This window comes from Castor canadensis, chromosome 5 (assembly GCF_047511655.1).
Source record: "Castor canadensis chromosome 5, mCasCan1.hap1v2, whole genome shotgun sequence".
Lineage (NCBI taxonomy): Eukaryota > Metazoa > Chordata > Mammalia > Rodentia > Castoridae > Castor > Castor canadensis.
In genome coordinates this window covers 174,151,731-174,175,044 of record NC_133390.1, presented here as the reverse complement: position 1 = coordinate 174,175,044, position 23,314 = coordinate 174,151,731, and the positions used below count along the sequence as shown (strand labels likewise).

Sequence of the window (23,314 nt, the reverse complement as noted above, 5' to 3'; positions counted from 1 at the left end):
ACGCACTCCCTATCCCAGACTGCCCAAAGTGCAGTCCGCAGGGAGCCTTGACTCTCACAGACATGGGGAACATTAGAGAAAAGCCACTTCCTATCCCTGTTCCACAAGGATGGAGTCAGGCCCTCAGGGAAGGGGCCCAGATAACCACAGAAGAAGCAAAGTGATTCTGCAATTTCACTCGAGAACCAGTGGCTTCACTTGTCTTCGGAGTAGACTCACACAGGGACACCAAGGTCCAGGACACAGCACACACAGAAACCATGATTCTCTGGGGGCAGGGCTCTTCTGCTCAAAAACAAAACCAGACTACCCAGAGGACTCTAATCTGCAGCTTAGGTGAACAGGAAAGAGCTACTTGTTATTCAGAGTAAAACACTGAAATGAGCTTTCTGAAACATGAGACTTTAGAAGGATGCTGTTAAGGTGATTTGGAGGTGAGAAGAAAAAAATAATAATAACTAGCTTGGGTGATGGACATATGTGCCCAGAGCAATTCCGGGTCAAAGATCTGCTTAACTCTCCTTTGGGAGTCAGAGAAACCTGGAGGACTTCTTATTTTCTGCCCTCTTCTTCAGTTGACAGTTTTAACCACAAGCAGGATTGCCCTTTACTCATAAAAAGAAAAAATAAGGAAGGTCACCCTGGAGCAGTGGAAGCTCTGGGTCTCCCTTCCTGCACCTCCATCACCTGCAGCTGAATACCAAAGCCTGGACTCTTCCAATAAGGACCTAATTCTGAGGATTCTGCCGACTCCTCCTCCTGCCTCTTAAAAACTTGGCAATTAGCCTCATGCCTCCGCCCTTAATTCTGCGGAATACAAATTGGCAATTATCATTTTTCAGATTGAGACCCCTAGGATGGCCTCAGAGCTCTGCTGGAGTCTCTCTGCAGACACCCTTGTATCAACCTATCAAAGTGGACATAGTGATATGTGACCATTATACACCAGGGATGATCACAGTGGTACCACCTGATTTGTGGGGGATACAGTCCAAGACCTCGAATGGATACCTGAAACTGCCCTTAATACCAAACTCTATATACACCTAGGAGTTTTTTCTATACTCCTATGATAAAGTTCAATTTATAAACCATACACAGTAAAAGATTAGCAATAATTAATAATAAAACAGAACAACTCTCAATATATTGTAATAAAAGTCATATGAATGTTCTCTCTGTCTCTCTCTCTCCCTCCCCCTCTCCCTCCCTTCCTCCCTTACTGCGCACTCACCTTTCTTCTCCGATGATGTGATGCCTGCGTGATGAGTCACATGAGGCAAGTGACATGGCTGCTGTGGAAGACTCACTAGAACACAGCACTGTGATGTCAGAGGAGTTGATCTAATAACAGGATCGGTTACTGACTGATGAGCTGGGAGCTTGCACAGTGAAGACAAGCTGGACAAAGGGATGACTCACGTGAGGCATCTCAAAATTGCATCATGTCACTCAAAACAGCAATCGATTTAAAACTTATTGACTTTGAAAGGAATGTTTATTTCTGGGACTTTCCAATTAATCTTTTGAACTGCCGTGGACCATGGGTAATTCAGTGATGAGGGAGAACACTGCACTCGGGAACAGTGCTTTCTGATTGTAGTGGACATGGCCTCTGTGTTCAGTGTCTCTAGCTTCCTATCTGTGACCTTGGCAGTCTTGTATTTGGGGAGTGACACTGGGAACAGGTTCCAAAGAGCTTAATCCTCAAATAACTTTTGGTACACACTTTGTGCATTTGTTCACTCACTCATACACACCCATCAGGTATGTTTTCTGGTGTTGGAGTTAGCTAAACACTCAGTTCAGAAAGCTAAAAGAGCTACCTAACCTCAACTTGTGAAGAACTCAGGTGACCAAACTGATGATTATACTGAAGGATGATTTACAACAAGGGAAGAAAACATAAGCTAAGTTTCAACAATTACTGTGTGACATTAGGAAGTCTGCTTAACCTCTGTCTCACGTTCCCTGTCCAGAAAATAGAATTACCATGAGAGCCTGTCATTAGGATTTTGAGTACTAAAAGAATTGTTTATACAATTATTAGTTGTTGGGCACCTAGGCTGGCTCCTTACTTTGGCTATTATAAGTAGTGCTACTATAAACATGGATATGCAAGTGTCTCTCTTTAGTACATGAGTGTTGTTCTACCATAAAGAAGAATGGAATTATGCCATTTGCAGGAAAATAAATGGAACTGGAGATTATCACACATTAAGTGAGATAAGCCAAGCTCAGAAAAAAAAATACTGCATGTTTTCCTTCATATGCAGAATCTAGACCTTAAGAAAATGGCATGATTTTTAAAAGGGGACTCTTAGAGGCAGGGGAATCCAGTGGGTGGGAAGAGGGGGAAAAGGAGAGGGTAATGAGGAGCGAATATTATAGAAGCACGCTGTATATATGCACAATAAACTCCCACCTGAAACTGTTAGAAAGGAAGGGGGAAGAAGCATAGTTAAGAGAGCAACAAATGGATGGGGTGAATTTTATGGACGTATGTTACATGTGAGCTGTAAATAATGAAACACCTTTGAACAATTAATTTATGCTAATAAAAATATTTTTAAAGAACAGTTGTACGATACTGTGAACTATGTTTGGCACATAAAAGTGTTTGCTAAAGAAATACAGTAAAAAGGCTATGAACAGAATAGAAAATACAGAAATAAACCTTCACACACATCATCAGTTAATTCTGACAGTGGTGTACAGGTGGCTCAGTGAAAAAAAAAGACTTTTTTCAAGAGATGGGTGGGGACAGTTGATCCTCCATGTACAAAAGCAGGGGACCCTGACCTGTACCACCCTATAGACATGCTCAAGATGGATCGTGGATCTAAATACAAAGTCTAACATCTAAAAACTCCCAGATGAGAAAAATCTTGTAAGCCCACTCATAGTGCTCAGTGTCATTCGTCATCACAGAAACATGTTTTTGGCTAAAACAAAATCACAGACAGTTTTAAGTGGCTGCAGAGATGGCAAACAGCTGTGACCTTGTGCATTGTTAGTCAGAAGGCTAAAAAGCGCAGGCATCTTGTGAACAGTTTGGCGGATTCTTATGCTACACACACACTTGCCATATGATGTTACTCAGGAAAAGTGAAACACGAATGTCCCCGTGAACCCTGTATGGAAGTGTGTATAGCAGATTTATCCAAGTCTCCATAACCTAAAGCAGCCCAAATACCCATCGACTGGTGAACACACAAAGCAGCAAGCTGTGGTATGTCCATTCAAGGGAATAAAAAGCAATACGACTTACTGATGATTCAACAACATAGGTGAATCTCAAAAGCATGATGTTAAATGAAAGAAGTCAGTCACATACTACTGGCTGATTCTGTTTGCAAAACATTCTGAACCAAAGCAGAAGTATCAGTACAGAAATCCAGTCGGGGCTCTTAGGGGCTGGTTGTGTGGGGACAAAAGGAGTTGACCACTGCTGTGGTTTGGATATGGTCTGTCCCCCCAAAGATTCACGTGCTGGAAGCTTGCCCTCCCCCTCCAGGTAATGATATAAACTTGGGGGCAGTGGACTTGTTACCATGAGAGGGGGCTGATAAAAAAAGAGTTTGGCTCTCTCAACTGTCTTTCTCACTTCCTCTCTTGCCATTTGATCTCTCTCTCTCTCTCTCTCTCTCTCTCTCTCTCTCTCTCTCTCTCTCTCTCTCTCTCTCTCTCTCTCAAGTCCTCCCCCTGTGAGATGCCACCCACCATCAGGCCCTCATCAGAAGCTGATGCTGGCCTTCTTGAACCACCAGCATGGTGGGCTGTTGTTAAAAATTCCCCAGCCTTGGGTATTTTGTAACAGCAACACAAAACAGACGAAGACACTGCAAATGTGTAGGAAAGAATGTTTTGAGGTGATGGAAATGCTCTTTATCATCATTGTGGGGGTCACTACACAGTTGTATACATTGGTCAAAACCTTAGAACTCCAAAGGGTAACTTCTACCATAGGTATATTATACTTCAATTCACCAGACAGAAAATATTTACAAAAGCAATGCATTCTTCTTCTGTAACATTAAACATGCAATCAAAAGTAAAGCTTTCATGCTAACTTTCATGTGTACGTATGTGTGTGTATCTCGTTTTTCCCCTGGTTACACCAATGTGTATATTTTTCAAGCCAAATAGAACTATCCACTTAAAAAAGAGAAGACTTTTCTGCATGTAAATTACATCTCAATAAACCTGACTTTTAAGAAGTAAGAGTGCTCTTGTGAGAGCTAAAGAAGACAGGAAGCCCCTTAGGAGGTTTCACTAGTGGGTAGAAGGTTTGCATTTCATTAAGAGCTGGGTAAGTGCTGATGGTCTCAACTTTATGATTTAAATCCTATCCAAAAAGCAGTGAAAAATTCAGATTTTTTTTACTTTGAAATGTTTCATATAGTTTTTTAAGAAACATATTTTTGGCCTAATTCAGTCATCCTTAGGCTGACATTAGCACTTCCTAAGAAGAGCAAACTAGGAAAGTGGTAGAAAAGAAGCCAATATTTACTAGGATTTAAAAAAAAGAAAACCATCTGTTGGTGTCAGAGAGGCTTCCAGAAGGTGACAGTGCCTAAGCTGGGTATGAAAGATAAGTGGAGGTTTATCTCTGAGGAGTTATTTGGTGGAGGTTCTCGGTAGATGATTCGAAATTCACTCAGCAAATTATGTATTGAACACCAGCTCTGAGTTCTCCATTTTTCTAAGCAGGGCGTCCCAGCCTGGCACTGCTGACATTTGGAGTCACACAATTCTCTGTGGTAGGTGACCGTCCTGCATGCAAGATGTTTAGCAGCAGCCCTGGCCTCCACCCACGAGTCACCAATACCACCCACACCAAGCTGTGATAACCAGGAAAGTCTCCTGAGATCACCAAATGTTCCCTGGCAGGGGGACAGAGGACTGGAATCAATACACCACCCACTGAATCAGGGCTGGAGGGTACTAGGGGAAAAGGACCAATGACAGTCTCTCTCTGCCTGAGAAAGCTGACAGTCCCATCGCAGGGAGGAAAAAGGAAGAACTTATTCTGAGCTGACTCACTTCAGTAGTTACGTGTGTACATTTTACATTGGAAAAGGCAGTGTGCCGTGGTGGTAACCACACAGAACATGAGACTGTCTTCCCAGTTTAAATCCAAGTGCTAATCACTTAGTTAACGTGTGGTTTGAGGCACATCACTTAACCTACCTAAAAGAGAAACTGGAGGTACAGCTCAAGTGGTACAGTGGCAGCCTAGCAAGCACAAGGCCCTGAGTTCAAACCCCAATCCTGCCCAAAAAAACCCATTAAACAACCAACACACATACAAAGTGTTAATGGCCCATTTCTCCCACGTTAAGGCTAAAGCCCCTGAAAGTCTGTAACGAGTTGTCCATAATTTGAGCACAGTACTCTCTGCTTAATATGTGAGGGAAGGAGAGGGCATTAGTAGAAGTGTGAGCTGGTCAGAAGTGCTCTCATCTCCACAACAGGACCTGTAAGAACCTACCGACCAGCACGGTGCTGAGAGTAGAATAAGGCCATCTTTGAGAGTGCCCAGCACAGCACCTGGTGTGAGCCAGTGCCCTAAGCACTTCAGTCATTGTAGTTATCATTAGTGACATTGTGCTATGTGGTCACCAAGAGACTAGCAGCCCTAGTCTCTTGTACAGCAGAAGGCTGCTGTGCAAAGGTTTGCAGATTCTGGAATCTTCCTCCTTGCTCTTATCTCCCAACATCTTGGACTTGCCAGGGCACTGGGGAGCCGTGACGTCGCTAGTCCAAGCTGAGAGGGAGGGAAGAGGGGTGGCAGCCGTTTGACATTAAGCTGAAACTCTCACCCACTCAGACCATCTGTGAGTTTGTGTTTTGGCTTCATTGAACACCGGGGAGATGAACGATGAGAAAAATGAAAGTGACAATCTGGCTACAAATGCACAGAGCTTTGGGGTCTGTAGAAATAGCTGTCTCCCTACTCAGGCACACCCTAACGTGTCCCTTGCAAGCCCTGGATTTCCTGAGCTGAGGGCAGGGATGGAGGTCAGACAGAAGGATGAGGTGGAAGGACCCACAGTGGAGGAAGCACGAGGGACAGGCATCTTTGTGACTTCTGACTTCTCCATATGGATCCCAGAGCCCTACTTGTAGTTTTTTGCTGGAGAGTTAGCAATGCTGGTATCAGGGTTCGGTTTCCTGGGTTCTGTGCTTGGCTCCGAGAGAGGCTGATGGGTAGCAAGTGCATACAAGATCTCCCTTTCCCTTTCAGTAAAGCAGGAATAACACTGCCCCTCCCCCTTCTTGTTACTACCCAATTATTTGAATGCAAATCCCAGCCATGACATAATTTCATGCCTACACACTTTAACACGTATCTCAAACAAAAGGGACATTTTCATACATAACCATAAAGCCATTATCACCATGAAAATTACTAATTCCATGATATGATCTAATATTGAGTCCATATTTAAATTTTTCTCAACTGTCTTGAAGCTGTCTCTTTGCAGACAGCACCTTTAATATGCTACATCTCCTACTGGAGCTGGACATGGTGAATCATGTTTGTAATCCCAGCTACATAGGAAGCAGAGAGAGGAGGATCCCAGTTCAAAACCAGCCCAGTGAAAGGGTTAGCAAGATCCTATCTCACAAGGCATGGTGGTGCACCTCTGTAATGACAGCTACATAGGAGGTATAGGTAGGAGAACAGCCAGCCCAAGGCCATCCTAGGCAAAAATCATAGAAAGGGTTGCCATGTATCCTCCCCTCAGCTTCCTCCCTAAGAAGGTACTTCAGAAGTTGTAGGGCACTGTGAAAACCAGGGAGTGAATATGGGCACACACTATTAATTTAAGTCCCAGCCTTATTCTGATTTCACCAGTTTTCACATGAGCTTTTCTGTTCGATTTTGCTTTGGTTTTTGGTGCACTGAGTTTGGTGTAACCTTATCATATACATGGGCTCACACAGCCCTTACTTTGTTAGAACTAGCAATATTTTAAGGAAAATTGAAACTTGCATGTTTCTGAATATTTAGCTTCACTCAAATATTATTTTATAAAAGCTACTAGTAGTCCAGCCACTTTTTAGGAGTCTTTCTTTCAATTATGTTCTTGAAGCAAAATATAATTGCCTCCTTCAAAATGAACTCATATGTCAACTTTGGAAAAACAAACCACATACGTAAGTTCCCTTCATTTCCAAAACCATCTTTATTGTTTCACTCTTGAAGAAATCATCTTTCTTCTTGAAAGCAAGGAGTGTCTCATGGCTAGCCAGATGCACCAAGTGTGTCTTACCTAAAAAAGGTCTTCAGATTCCCTTTTGGGGGGATTCCAAGATGGCGGCTAGAGGGAGGAAGCAGAAAGCGAGCCTCCTATAGTGAAATCTTGGAGAGATGCTGGAGACACACTTTGCAGGCATAATCACTGAGAAGAGGCAAAACTTTGACCCTTCCACACCTCCAGCCAGCACAGAGAATCTCCACTTCACATTAAATGGAGAAACAAGGAGGGCCCCCAGGCCGCCAGTCGCCGGCGCCCAGACCGCTTGGGAAGATGCGGACCAGGTGAGATTTGCAGTACCGCAGTACTCCCACAGACAAGCCTGGACCAGAGCAGCATAGCCCCCTGGACAGACTGACCTCCACCTGGGGAAAAAAGAGAAACTGAGTAATAAGCAATAAGAACAATAAAGACACACAGGAAAGAGGGTGGGGCGCACTGAGCACCAAAGATTGGGGGACGGGAATCCTTCCCAGACTGTAAATAAACAAGCTGGGTGGGCTGGAGAGGCTCAGGTGGGAGCCAGGCGCACGCCCAGCAACCAGCAGTGGGGAAGCTTGTGAGAGTGGCGGAGGGAGGAAAACTCCACAGGAGAGGAGGGAAGACCCACTTCCCATGTGAACTGTAAACAAACATGGTGGCTGGCAGGAGCAGCAGCACCGCCCAGTAATCAGAAGCAGGAAAGCTTGTGAAAGCAGAGGTGGGAGGAGAACTGTACAGGAGAGGGGGGAAGACCCACCTCCCACATGAACTGTAAATAAACACGCAGGCCTGACAATGCGGGTGCAGTGTCACCCTTCCCAGTGCTTGGAAAGGGGAAACCTTGTAGCAGAGGCTCCCGCACAGGAGAACTCGAGCAAACAAAGCCTGCAGGGCCAGGCGAGTGCTAAGCTCACCACAGAGATCTGCATAAACAACGCCTCCAGCAACAGCAGGCTGAGAGCAGCAGGCAGGCAAGCCACAGCTGCAGATACCATTCTCAGAACTGTCTCCAGACTCTTTTTTTTTTCCTTTGTCTCCCTACCTTTGATGACAGAACAACCAAATTACACCTGCAAGCTGAAAAACTTACTGAAACTGTATTGCATTTGAACTTGGGACACTTGGTGGGGGTTTTTTTTGTATGTGGGTGTGTAGTTTTGTTCTACTTTATGCGTCCCCTTTGATGAGACAACTACAGAACAACATCTGAGGCACCATCTCCAGGATTGGAGACTGAGATGGACACCCAAATTATTAAAACTGAAACTTCATTGCATTTGAACTTGGAGGTTTTTTGGTTTTTTGGTTTCTTGGTTTTTTGATTTTTTTTAATTTTCTACTTTTTCATTTTATTTTAATACATTTTTATAAATAGATTTTTCTTTCATTTACTTATTTTTTATTTTTATTCTTACCTTCATTTTTTTTATTTTTGATTTTCAATCCTCTCTCTGTCTCTCTAATGTCTGTTCAGCTTACTGTCGATTAGTACACTAAAGCTCCTTGTTTATACCTTTGAAATCTTCTTGTCTGATACCTTGTTCTGTTTTCTCCCTCCACTCTGTGTATTTGTTTTTCCCATTTCTTTAACTTCTTGCTTTCCATCTCAGCTCACCCTTCCATTCTAAATATTACCATTGTTATAATTACAAGCTAGAAAATACTTAATTGCACACAGTACAGGGACAGTAACAACACCAAAGACAATGACGGGAAGACAGAAAAAACAGGGAAACCAGTTTCCCCACAGCAAAAAATTAGTACAGGAACCAGAGGGGAATGAAGAAAACAGGTACTCAGATCCAGACTCCAACAAAATGAAGATAAACTATGCCAAAGGACCCAATGAAGCCCACAAGAATAATTTAAAAGAAGACATACTACAGGTACTCAATGACAATTTTATAGAGATGATACTGGATAGGGTCAACCAAAATGTACAGGAGACACTCAAGAAATTCCAAGACAACAAAAATAGAGAATTTGAAAAAACAAAAGAAGAAATAAAGGAAACCATAGAAGTACTGTATAAATACCAAAGTGAAAGAGAGAACACGATGAATGAACAGATAAATGAACTCAGGACAAAAATAAACAACATTAAAGAGGAAACCAGCCAGGATATGGAAAACCTCAGAAAAAAGAATGAAACAGAACTGCAAAACAAAACGGAAGGCCAATCCAGCAGAATAGAACAAACAGAAGACAAAATCTCAGAACTTGAAGATGAAATGGTAATTAAAGGAAAAACCGAAGAACTATTAATTAAACAACTCAAGACCTGTGGAAAAAAAATGCAAGAACTCACTGACTCCATCAAAAGACCAAACTTGAGAATCATGGGCATCAAAGAAGGAGAAGAGGTGCAAGCAAAGGGAATGCATAATATATTCAACAAAATAATAATGGAAAATTTCCCAAATCTAGAGAAAGATATTCCCATACAGATGCAAGAGGCCTCCAGGACACCAAACAGACCAGATCAAAATAGAACTACTCCACGACATATCATCATTAAAACAACAAGTTCAGAAACTAAGAAAAGAATATTGAAGGCTGTAAGAGAGAAAAAACAAGTAACATACAAAGGTAAACCCATCAAAATCACAGCAGACTTCTCAACAGAAACATTAAAAGCAAGAAGAGCGTGGGGTGAGATCTTCCGGGCACTGAATGAAAATAACTTCAACCCCAGGATACTCTACCCAGCAAAACTATCATTCAAAATAGATGGAGCAATAAAAGTCTTCCATGATAAGCAGAAACTAAAACAATATGTGACCACAAAGCCACCACTACAAAAGATTCTTCAAGGGATTCTGCACACAGAAAGTGAAACCCAACTTAACCATGAAAAGACAGGCAGCACCAAACCACAGGAAAAGAAAAAGCAAGACAGTAGAGAGTAACCTCAACTTAGGTACACACAATCAAACCTTCAAACAACTAAGACAACTAAGTGACAGGAATCACCACATACCTATCAGTACTAACACTTAATGTTAACGGACTTAATTCACCTATCAAAAGGCACCGCTTGACGAAATGGATTAAAAAGGAAGATCCAACAATTTGTTGCTTACAGGAGACCCATCTCACCGACAGAAATAAGCATAGGCTAAGGATGAAAGGCTGGAAGAAGATTTACCAAGCCAATGGCTCCCGAAAACAGGCAGGTGTAGCAATACTTATCTCTGACAAAGTAGACTTCAAACCTACATTGATCAAACGAGATAAAGAAGGACATTCCATGCTAATAAAAGGGGAAATAGACCAAAAGGAAACAATAATTATCAACCTGTATGCACCCAATGTCAATGCACCCAATTTCATCAAACATACCCTTAAGGACCTAAAAGCATATATAAACACCAACACAGTGGTTGTGGGAGACTTTAACACCCCATTATCATCAATAGATAGGTCACCCAAACAAAAACTCAATGAAGAAATCCAAGATCTAAAATATGCAATAGATCAAATGGACCTAGTTGATGTCTACAGAACATTTCATCCAACTTCTACACAATATACATTCTTCTCAGCAGCCCATGGAACCTTCTCCAAAATAGATCATATCCTAGGGCACAAAGGAAGCCTCAGCAAATATAAGAAAATAGAAATTATACCATGCATACTATCTGATCACAATTCAGAAAAAGTAGAACTCAACAACAAAAGTAAAGACAAAAAATATGCAAAGAGCTGGAAACTAAATAACACATTACTTAATAAAGAATGGATCATTGATGAAATAAAAGAGGAAATTAAAAAGTTCCTGGAAGTCAATGAAAATGAAAACACAACCTACTGGAACCTATGGGACACAGCTAAGGCAGTCCTGAGAGGAAAGTTTATAGCCATGAGTGCATATATTAAAAAGACTGAAAGATCCCAAATCAATGACCTAATGATACATCTCAAACTCATAGAAAAACAAGAACAAGCAAATCCCAAAACAAATAGAAGGAGAGATATAATAAAAATAAGAGCTGAAATCAACGAAATAGAAACCAAAAAAACCATACAAAGAATTAGTGAAACAAAAAGCTGGTTCTTTGAAAAAATAAACAAGATCAATAGGCCCCTGGCAAACCTGACTAAAATGAGGAGAGAAAAAACCCAAATTTGTAGAATCAGGAATGCAAAAGGGGAGATAACAACAAACACGTGGAAGTCCAGGAAATCATCAGAGACTACTTTGAGAACCTATATTCAAATAAATTTGAAAAATCTTAAAGAAATGGACAGATTTCTAGATACATATGACCATCCAAAACTGAACCAAGAGGAAATTAATCACCTGAATAGATCTTTAACACAAAATGAAATTGAAGCAGTAATCGAGTCTCCCCAAAAAGAAAAGTCCAGGACCTGATGGATTCTCTGCTGAATTCTATCAGACCTTTAAAGAAGAACGAATATCAACCCTCCTTAAACTGTTCCACAAAATAGAAAGGGAAGGAAAACTGCCAAACACGTTTTATGAAGCCAGTATTACACTTATCCCAAAACCAGGCAAAGACACCTCCCAAAAGGAGAACTATAGGCCAATCTCCTTAATGAACATTGATGCAAAAATCCTCAACAAAATAATGGCAAACTGAATTCAACAACACATCAAAAATATTATTCACCACGACCAAGTTGGCTTCATCCCAGGGATGCAGGGGTGGTTCAACATACGAAAATCAATAAATGTAATAAACCACATTACCAGAAGCAAAGACAAAAACCACTTGATCATCTCAATAGATGCAGAAAAAGCCTTTGATAAGATCCAACATCATTTCATGATAAAAGCTCTATGAAAACTAGGAATAGAAGGAAAGTACCTCAACATTACAAAAGGTATATATGACAAACCTACAGCCAGCATTATACTTAACGGAGAAAAACTGAAACCATTCCCTCTAAAATCAGGAACCAGACAAGGATGCCCACTATCTCCACTCCTATTCAACATAGTACTGGAATTCCTAGCCAGAGCAATTAGGCAAGAAGAAGGAATAAAAGGAATACAAATAGGTAAAGAAACTGTCAAAATATCCCTATTTGCAGATGACATGATCCTATACCTTAAAGACCCAAAAAACTGTACTCAGAAGCTTCTAGACATCATCAATAGCTATAGCAAGGTAGCAGGATATAAAATCAACATAGAAAAATCATTAGCATTTCTATACACTAACAATGAGCAAACGGAAAAAGAATGTATGAAAACAATTCCATTTACAATAGCCTCAAAAAAAATCAAATACTTAGGTGTAAACCTAACAAAAGATGTGAAAGACCTCTTAAAGGAAAACTATACACTTCTGAAGAAAGAGATTGAGGAAGACTATAGAAAGTGGAGAGATCTCCCATGCTCATGGATTGGTAAAATCAACATAGTAAAAATGTCGATACTCCCAAAAGTAATCTACATGTTTAATGGAATTCCCATCAAAATTCCAATGACATTCATTAAAGAGACCGAAAAATCTACCGTGAAATTTGTATGGAAACACAGGAAACCACGAATAGCCAAGGCAATACTCAGTCAAAAGAACAATGCAGGAGGTATCAGAATACCTGACTTCAAACTATATTACAAAGCAATAACAATAAAAACAGCATGGTACTGGCACAAAAACAGACCTGAAGACCAGTGGAACAGAATAGAGGATCCAGATATGAAGCCACACAACTATAACCAACTTGTCTTTGACAAAGGAGCTAAAAATATACGATGGAGAAATAGCAGCCTCTTCAACAAAAACTGCTGGGAAAACTGGTTAGCAGTCTGCAAAAAACTGAAACTAGATCCATGTATATCACCCTGTACCAATATTAACTCAAAATGGATCAAGGATCTTATTATCAGACCACAAACTCTAAAGTTGATACAGGAAAGAGTAGGAAATACTCTGGAATTAGTAGGTATAGGTAAGAACTTTCTCAACGAAACCCCAGCAGCACAGCAACTAAGAGATAGCATAGATAAATGGGACCTCATAAAACTAAAAAGCTTCTGTTCATCAAAAGAAATGGTCTCTAAACTGAAGAGAACACCCACAGAGTGGGAGAAAATATTTGCCAGCTATACATCAGACAAAGGACTGATAACCAGAATATATAGGGAACTTAAAAAACTAAATTCTCCCAAAACTAATGAACCAATAAAGAAATGGGCAAGTGATCTAAACAGAACTTTCTCAAAAGAAGAAATTAAAATGGCCAAAAACACATGAAAAAATGCTCACCATCTCTACCAATAAAGGAAATGCAAATGAAAACCACACTAAGATTCCACCTCACCCCTGTTAGAATAGCCATTATCAGCAACACCACCAACAACAGGTGTTGGCGAGGATGCGGGGAAAAAGGAACCCTCTTACACTGTTGGTGGGAATGTAAACTAGTACAACCACTCTGGAAAAAAATTTGGAGGCTACTTAAAAAGCTAGACATTGATCTACCATTTGATCCAGCAATACCACTCTTGGGGATATACCCAAAAGACTGTGACACAGGTTACTCCAGAGGCACCTGCACACCCATGTTTATTGCGGCGCTATTCACAATAGCCAAGTTATGGAAACAGCCAAGATGCCCCAGCACTGACGAATGGATTAAGAAAATGTGGTATGTATACACAATGGAATTTTATGCAGCCGTGAAGAAGAACGAAATGTTATCATTGGCTGGTAAATGGATGGAATTGGAGAACATCATTCTGAGTGAGGTTAGCCTGGCCCAAAAGACAAAAATCGTATGTTCTCCCTCATATGTGGACATTAGATCAAGGGCAAACACAACAATGGGATTGGACTATGAGCACATGATAAAAGCGAGAGCACACAAGGAAGGGGTGAGGATAGGTAAGACACCTAAAAAACTAGCTAGCATTTGTTGCCCTTAACGCAGAGAAACTAAAGCAGATACCTTAAAAGCAACTGAGGCCAACAGGAAAAGGGGACCAGGAACTAGAGAAAAGGTGAGATCAAAAAGAATTAACCTAGAAAGTAACACACACGCACAGGAAATCAATGTGAGTCAATGCCCTGTATAGCTATCCTTATCTCAACCAGCAAAAACCCTTGTTCCTTCCTATTATTGCTTATACTCTCTCTACAACAAAATTAGAGATAAGGGCAAAATAGTTTCTGCTGGGTTTTGAGGGGGTGGGGGGGAGAGGGAGGGGGCGGAGTGGGTGGTAAGGGAGGGGGTGGGGGCAGGGGGGAGAAATAACCCAAGCCTTGTATGCATATATGAATAATAAAAGAGAAAAAAAAAAGATTCCGTTTTGTCAGGAACCGAGGTGACCTCTGACCTCCTGTGATGTCTGGGTGGATCTCATGGATAGGAAGGGGAAAGGGAGCCATCTAAGCTGGGGTCACTACTGCATTGGTGGTTTTTACGGTGCCACACAAGCTCATTCCAATTCTCATTGTGGTTAGTCAAGCAGTGATCAGAAAAGCAGTGATTACCCTTGTAAAATAAATAGCAGATAATGAAGAAGATTTAAAAGAGAGAAAAAGAGGCAGAGGATGAGGAACAGAGCCTGGGTTTCATCCATCCCAAAAGGAACAGGAAAACCCACTCATTGTAATTAGAAATACCTCTGTTTTCTCAGAATTAATATACTCTTCAAGAAGTCATTGTGTTCCTAGATATTCAATTAGATAATGATTCCATGAAGCATTTTAAACCCTTTCAAGGTTTTAGGTGCTTAAGAAAACTCAGTAGAATTATCCAAAGAGGGTCTGAGTCACGGCTCAATCTTTTTTCTTAATCACTGTGTTTTTTGTTTATTTTGCAGATGGGCTTGGCCAAGTGATGCACATACAGATTCTGCATGTGTGTCTGAATCGGAATTTGCTCTGTCCCTGGAAGATAACCATTTTGGGAAAACAACACCTTGGTGATAAATGAAATCTCAAAAATAGAGGCCGATTCTCGTCTATTTTCTCCTCTCCTTTCTAATTTCCTCTCTCATCAACTCCCCTTTGCCCTCCAAAGATATGATCAATTACTGCTTTTTGTCTTAAATCAATGTCTCACAAAAAAGGACAATTGGTTTTGCTCATGGACTCAATGACATTAAGTTGTGTAACACAGAATGTGCATGTCGTTTAACGATTGTGGTGGTTAAATTAGCATCAGTAGAAAATCTAAGACATGACTGTGAGCTGGGGTCAATGAGTTCTTGATGCCCAACTAAAAACATCCTATGTTTTTTAAACTCTTGATCATTGCTGACAGCAGAGACATTAGTGAGAAAGCAGAGGTGCAGTTGTTTGCTGCAAGAGCACATGGTCCTGGCCTTCCTGCGCCTGTCTGGAGTATGTCTTTTTTTGCTGCACCCAGTGAACAGGTGACAACAAAAGCATCCACGCCCAGCCATCGTCAGTCCTCCTTCTCTTCTCTGCCTCTCTAGAACTCTCATCATTTCATCATTCCTGGTCCTGGTCTGCCTTCTGCTGCTGCTGCTACTGCTGTTGCTGCTGCTTCTTTAAAAAAAAAAAAATCACATTTTAGTTGGAAATGACGTTTCATTTCCTAAGCTCTTTTTGGCATTTTGAAGCTCTGTTAAGGGTTTTCCTTAAACTTTAATGAATTTCATTAGGCAGATAAAATAAAGCAATCTCGCCAGGCTTTATGAATAATTAGTGACTTAGAAATGAGCCTTGAAGTTAGTGAAAAATTCACTTACGGTAGTGAAATGATAAAAGCACACTGGAGCATATACTTTGATGCACTTTAAAGAAACCATCCTAGACTAATAACATGTATCTCCAAGGAACGACTGGACTGACAGGAAAATTGCCTTTCAGGAAACAAAGTAGTTGTGACATTTATAGTAACCTTTATAAAGTGTTGTAGCATGAGAAAAGGAGAAAATTTAATTCTATTACTTCCACCTCAGTTGGAAGGAAAGGTTGCATGTGTGCTTGCTCACATGCTCACACTGCACCTTCAAAAAGTGGGACATATTTTCTTTTACTTGCAAGCATAAAGAGGAATGAATACCTTTTTACCTGCTATTATCTTTCCTTTCCTCAAAACGTCAGGTTTTGAATAGAATCAAAATCACATTAACGTGCCAAAGTGAAAAATGGTAGCGATGCCACACATCAGCCCATTTAGGCAGCATTTTCATGTCTGTAACTCCACCTTCTGTATAACTGCATGCAACAGCTTTTCTGAAGTCATCCATGTACAAGTCGCCTCCTTTCCATCTGTCTTTAAGATGTTTTATTTGTACTGGGCTGTGAGCAGACCTCATAAAATTGAAAGTCACTTTTCCAGTCAGTGATTTCACACCTCTACTTTTTTTTTTTTTTTCCTTCTCCCAAAGTAAAACCAGCCATCACCAAATGTTAAAAAGTCTTTTCATGGCCAGGTACGATGACTCACACCTGTAATTCCATCTACTCAAGAGGCAGAGATTGGGAGGATCAAGGTTCCAGGCCAGCTTGGGCAAAAATATAAGACCCTATCCAAAAAATAACTAAAGGAATAAAGGGTTGGGGGCATGGCTCAAGTAGTAGAGCACCTGCCTAGCAAGAGCAATGCCCTGAGTTCAAACCCCAGTACCACCAAAAAAGTTTTTTCAAATGACGCCAATAACTATACTGGTATTCGTTCCCCAAATGCAATCGAGGTTGTCAGCGAAGAAAATATCAATCTAGCTTTGAAAAATAAATGCCTATTCAGACAACAGTGGAATTTTGTAAAAAGACTCACCTCATAGACTAGTTCTATGGTTATCTTTCTGCAAGAAACTCATAACCAGAAAAATAGTCAATTCTTATTTTTCATGTATGTATTAAAATAAAAAGGTCATTGTAGGATAAAATCATAAATGTAGAGTCAAATTGTAACAGGGGCTTCAAAGCTGCTTTTGCCAAGGAACACTAACTCCTTATTTAGACCATGAATTAACGGAAAGCAGGAGAAAACCTTGGCATTCCTCCCTCCATTTTATATCTGCATCCTTTGCTCTGAGTCATTCTCTCCTGCAGCCACCTTGGAATCCAGGAAGGACAGGATTGATTGATAACATCTTTACAAGAGATGGAGGAAACTGCCCCCCAAAGAAAGGAAGAGCAGAGCCAAGGCAAGACAAACAGCCTGCCATGCTGCAATGACTCTTAGTGTAACAAGGCCCTGCCAGACCAGTTTTGAGACCATGAGCTACCATACCACCTGTGGTGGCCACCAGTGCCCTAAGACCACTGGAACACCCCTGTGACTGGGACCCCTGCCCCCAATTCTTCCTTCTGTTTAAACCTAAAGCAAAGGTCTGTTGGAAGAAGATGGGTTGAAGTGATAGGTTTCCACTTCCCACATAATAAACTTCCTTTTCTCTTCCCTTCACTATTACTTGTCTTTTGTTTGGTGAGTTTGGCCAGAACTGACCTGTGAAACCAAGGATTTGGGAACAGGGCCTAAAATGTCCTGTAACAGAATAAGAAATGAAGCTATTAAAAATAAAGATCAGTTAGAGTTGAATCAACATGGGTCGTAACACATGGGTACACGAAAGCAATAGTAGGAATCTCTCTGTATAGCTATCTATCCTTAACTAGCAAAAACGCTTTGTCTTTCTTATTATTGCTTATGTCTTTTCTTCAGCAAAATTAGTGATAAAGGCAGAACAGGTTCTTCCTGGAACTGAGGGGGGAGGGAGGGGAGAGGATGGAGAAATGACCCAAACAATGTATATACATGTGAATAAATGAATAAAAAAGAAAGAATACCCAGGACAAAAGAAGGACCAAAATGATGCAAAGCTCAAATGTTTTCTCTCTGAAATGGATTGCTCACCAAATGTGCAGGTGACTCAAACATCATCACTCTGCAGTGATGCACTGATGGTGCTTTGGTGGCATGGATTCCCACTGCCTTGGGTAGTTTGTGTTCTAGTTCTTGCCTCTGGTGTGGCTCCACCTACAGCTCCAGGAGTAGAGCACATGACCCAGGTCTAGCTCCCTGATAGGTGGCAGAGATGGGCATGTGACCTAAGCTGGTCCAATCAGAATCAACCTCTAGGTTTTGTAAGCTCCAGGAAGAAGGCTTTTTTACTCTTTCATGTGGGTCCTGCCTGGAAGGGTAAGGTGGAGCCGCAGAGGTCCTCTCACCCTGAGGACAGAAGGGCATGGATGGGGCTGCTGGGCACTGCCACTTGTAGTCTTGAAATAAAGCTAGTGCAGGAGAGAGCAAGAGAAACAAGTCCACATGGCACTGTGAGGCTGGAGTCCAGCCTATCTTCAGCCACTCAGGCCCCTAAATGACCAGTTTTATGCACTGAGCTTAAGCCAGAACCAGGAGAAATTTCCGTCTGACTGTTTGCTTTAGAGCACATTCAATAGAACATATTTCAACACCCTCACATCCAAGCATTTGAAAAATGCTAGCATTTTCACTTGACAAATACCCAAAGAATTTCATTGTTTTGTATCAGCTTTCATCGGTGTCTCAGAAAATCTTCATTATATACACGAACCACTGAGATCAGCCAATGCAAAAAAGGAAGTATATCTTTTTAAATAATAATAATAGCAGCCCGTACTGAGCAATTAGTATGGATTGAGTACTTTACTTTCCTGAGAAGCAAAGCAGTTAAAACACAAACTCTAGAACTCAAACATCCCAGTTTTGATTCTTTTTCTGCACCTTTCCACCAGTGTAACCTTAACTTGAAAGCTCCATGCCTCAGTTTCCCCATCGATAAAATGGGATGATGCTACTGACTTCCTACACTTGAGAGAATTAAATGAGTCAGTATCCATAAAGGGCTTAGCATGGTGTTTGGCACATAGGAAGCGCTACTTGGGAAAGAGTTTAGTGATCCTTACAATAGTCCCATGATGTAAGCACCATTATGCTCATTGCCCCAGTGAGGAAACTGGTCTTATATGGAAATCCTTGTGAAGCCCACAGATGGCCAGTTTTAAATGTGGTTCTACCAGGCACCAGTGACTCATGCTTGCAATCCTCGCTATTCAACCATCTGGACCAAGAGCTACATGTGGCGGTCATCCCAAGCTACACAGGAGGCTGAGATTGGGAGGATCATGGCTTCAGGACAGCCTGGGTAAAAACGTTCGTGAGACTCCATCTCAATGGAGAAAAACTGGGCCTGGTGATGCAGGAAGCATAAAATAGGAGGATCATAAGGCCAACCTGGTATAAAATGAGACCCTGTCTCCAAAATAACCAGAGTAAAAAGGGCTGGAGGCATGGCTTAACCAGTGGAGTGCCTGCCTAGAAAGCGCAAAGTCCTGAGTTCCAATCCCAATAAAATTAAAAAGAATGCTCTACTATTGAAGACAAGCACGTGAGACTGACGAGTCCACTCTCATCTTTGTACCCTGAATATTACCCCGGCTCGGTGTCCTGCCAGCAATTATTACTAGAATGTGCTCATAGTAACTGAAAAGATACCTACAAAGTATATAAGCGCAGCCACTCAGGCAGACGAAACTAGCCTAAGCATCAAGAGCCCTGAGACACTAAACTAATTATTACTGTGTAACAAATTTCCCCCAAACTTAGCAGCTGAGAAGAGCACACATAGATTACCGTACTGATGCTGTGGACCAGGAGGGGCCGTGTACCACTCGGGGGGTCCCTCAGGCTCAGGATTTCCTGCAACTGCCATCAAGGCACCTCCAGGGCTGTGGTCTCGTCAGAAGGGTCCCATTTTAGGTTCCTTGTGTGGTTATCAGTAGGATTCATTCCCTCAGGGGTGATCGGATGAAAGGCCTCAGTTCCTCCATGGGAGGTGGTTGGCCCCCTCAGTTCCTTTCAACACAGGCCTCCCCAGCTAGCTTCATCAGAGCCCATACAAAAGAGAGGTCAGAAAGATAGAGCGTGTGTGTTGGTTTCTTTTTTTGTCACTGTGACAAAATACCTGACATAAACAACATTATGGAGGGAGGATTTCTTTTGGCTCACGGTTTCAGAGGGTTCAGTCCATGGCGACTTGGCCCCATTGCTTGGGCAGAACATCATGATGTCTGGAGCATGTGACAGAGGAGCTTCTTCATCTCTTTATGAACAGGCAGCAGAGAGAGAGGAGGGGCGTGAGAACCAGGTACCACCTTCAAGACACGCCCACAGTGACCCACTTCCCCTAGCTAGGCCCTACCTATTAAAATTCCCACCACCTCCCAAATTAGTGCCACAAGCTGGGGACCAAATGTTCAGCACACAAGCCTGTGGGGACATTTCATATTCAAACCATAATACACACAGAGAGAGAGAGAGAGGGCAGTCCCAGTCTTTTATAATCTATATGGAAGTGACATCCCATCATTCCTCCCATCCTCTGTCTTCTGTTCACTAGAAACATGACACTAGGTCCAGCTCACACTCAAAAAGAGATTACACAGGGGCAAACACACCAAGAGGTGAGGGTCACTGGGAGTCAAGTTAGAAGCCTGCCTACCACAGACGTGAACTTAAAGTTGGCTTTGTTTCACTCTTGGTCCTGGAGGAGCTGGCCATTCTGGGCCTCAGTTCTCTTGTCTGTAACATCTGTACTTCAATTCCCCAAGATCCCAGCCAACCCAACATGATGCCAAGGAGACCCCACAAACACACAAGAAGCAAAGTTGAAAGCCACCCTGGAGTTTGAAATGACTCCACAGGCTTCACTCCCAGCCATGCAGGCCTTGTGACCTCCCCCAACCTTTTGTTAGCAACACCTCCCACTGCCTTCTATGTCAAAGAAAGTACTAGTGAGAAAAACACAGAGAAAGTTCCACTGGCTGCACTTCCTGGGCCAAGAAGAGCCTTGAGATAAAAAGGGCTGCTGTGGTTGCATGCCAGTTTACAGCATCTAAGAAAGAGAGAACATGAGTCTCCAAAATTTAATTGAAATGGAGAGTTTTATTAGTTTACCCTGAAGTGTCAATAAAAACTGGTGCATGGCAGATGGCTTCCTGTGAGCCAACAGCAGCTCTGTCTGGAGGTTAATAACCTTTTGCCTTATGGACTTATTGGCAAACTCTCTCTGGTGGTATTTAAGTTTGTTTAGACATTTTCGTGACCATTATTAAAAAAAAAAAATTCTGTCCAATACTGCTTTTTCATCTCCTGAAGAAACTCACATTCCTTTTCTTTTCAGTAATTTGGAATCTCCTTTCACTCATCATAGCAACTGATAAGACAAACTAAAAGCCACATTTAACTGGTCACTGATACTATTTTTTTAAGTTCATTTATTTAAAGAAGGCTTCCATTAGGTTGACTACTGGAAATATTGTTGAATAGTGAGTACTACTCTTTAAAATTCTAAGAGAAAGATGAGGTTTTCTTTTCTTAGCTTAATGTTTCTTTGTTTTGGGTTTTGTTTGTTGCTTTGGGCGGTACTGGGATTTGAACCCAGGGCCTCATGTTTGCTAGGCAGTGCTCTACCACTTGTGCCTCACTACTATCCCCTTTAATGAAGGGGTTTTGTTGGCCCTCATTGATTCCTAGAAGTTTAATTGGCTGTGAGTTGGTGACCTGTGCACTGAAGTTTACAGATGTTAGTCATTTGTCCCTTTTCCATTCTTCTTCAGGTCTTTTAAATCTTTGAGTGATTTGGTAACATTTAAAAATTGGGAGATTTCACCTGGAAGGAAATTCAGATCTCCAGCCTCCCTTGAACAAGCAGAAGCCTTGCCACATTCCAACATGGTGCCAGCTGGCTGCGGCTAAGAGGTTGTTTCCTTCTGTTGATGGGTGCATTCTTGTCTGTCACCTCCATGTCCCCAACTCCCAAGAGTTCTAACACTGTAATAGTAGCATGAAACAAGACTCCTAGAGATCCTTTTCCATAGCAGCCAGCAATGTACTTACTAAGACCTCAATATGGTGGGCATACCATGGTGGACTAGAAACCTGCTACCTCTAAGCTGTGCAGCTCTTCTCATCCACTCACGCAGCTGCTTTGTTCATGTATGTGAACTCCATGGCACCAGAGATGTCTGATTAGACCTAGGCATAGCATTTCTGGTCTGAAGGTATCTTGGTTCAAGATGAGATTATCCCAGTCATCCTGATGAAGGTCAAAGGCATTAGATAATTGTGTGATGCCTTACCCCATTTTCTTTGCATGGACAATGGCTTTCCTGCTGGCTTCATATTCATCTGTTCCTTGGTCGCTAAGCAATGACACCCTCCATTCTTGACAGAATAGGAAGGTATATTATTGTCTTTGCCTTGGTTTTATGTTAATTGCAGCTGTAATGCCAAATTTAACTCATATCTTACACTTACTCATTGTCCTGCACAGCACACAGCTGTCGTTAAGCACACAGAATGAAGATGTGTAAACACCCTGCTGTGTCCCAATAACATTCTAAACTTTCTCAGTGTACTACTTCAGTCCCTGGTTCCAATGTGTTTGTTTGCTTTTAAAGACTTCCATAAAAGGTTACAAACACCAGCTACTAGCTAAGAACTATTTAAATCCCCTGGACAAATACCATCTAAGTTTTTGAGGCATTTTTTTTTCTCCAGTGTTTTTTCACAGAGCTTCTAAATGATTCAGACTGTAGGCAAACAATTAATTTAAAACATTCAAGGAAACACGTATGCTATGCCATCGTGGACACTCTGTCTCTACATATTTAATTGGCTCCAATAGAGTACTATTTAACCTAAGAGTACAGCTGTGCACTGTACCACAAGCCTGAAAGCATGGTTCATTATTTACAGCAAAGCCTATCTAAATGCCAGCATTTCTGTAGCATTTCATCAATTTTCCTCCACCACCTCTTCCCAAATCAGATAAAATCACACAGAGCATCATTTGTATGAATTGCACCCCCAACACACGCGCGCGTTGTTTTATGAGTTTTCATTAAGTCAAAAACTCTTCACTGTCATTGGAACCCAAATGCTACCTTATGCTGATGGATGAATCTCTTATCCATGGCCTTCCTTGAAAAGAGCAAGAGAAACAGGGTCTCTTCTCATCAAATAATTCTCTTTCATTATATTTTTCCACCCCAGTCCCCCCTGCCCCCTCCCCAAAAGAAACCATCCCCTCAGTTGGCACCTGGCACCTGACAGATCCATCT

At 41.6% G+C, this 23,314-nt stretch overlaps 1 protein-coding gene across 2 annotated transcripts in view; it reads right to left on the bottom strand.

Annotated features, from left to right (window-relative positions):
* Window positions 1-7,158: 7,158 nt before the first annotated feature.
* Window positions 7,159-23,314, bottom strand: part of Pfdn4 (prefoldin subunit 4) — a 30,507-nt gene continuing 14,351 nt past the window's right edge. The window contains exon 4 of one of the 2 annotated variants that reach the window (XM_074075003.1): window positions 7,159-7,633. In XM_074075003.1, coding sequence (XP_073931104.1) covers window positions 7,478-7,633 — 156 coding nt within the window. In that variant the 3' untranslated portion in view covers window positions 7,159-7,477. The remainder of the gene's footprint in view (window positions 7,634-23,314) is intronic. The other variant, XM_074075002.1, reaches the window with a different exon arrangement.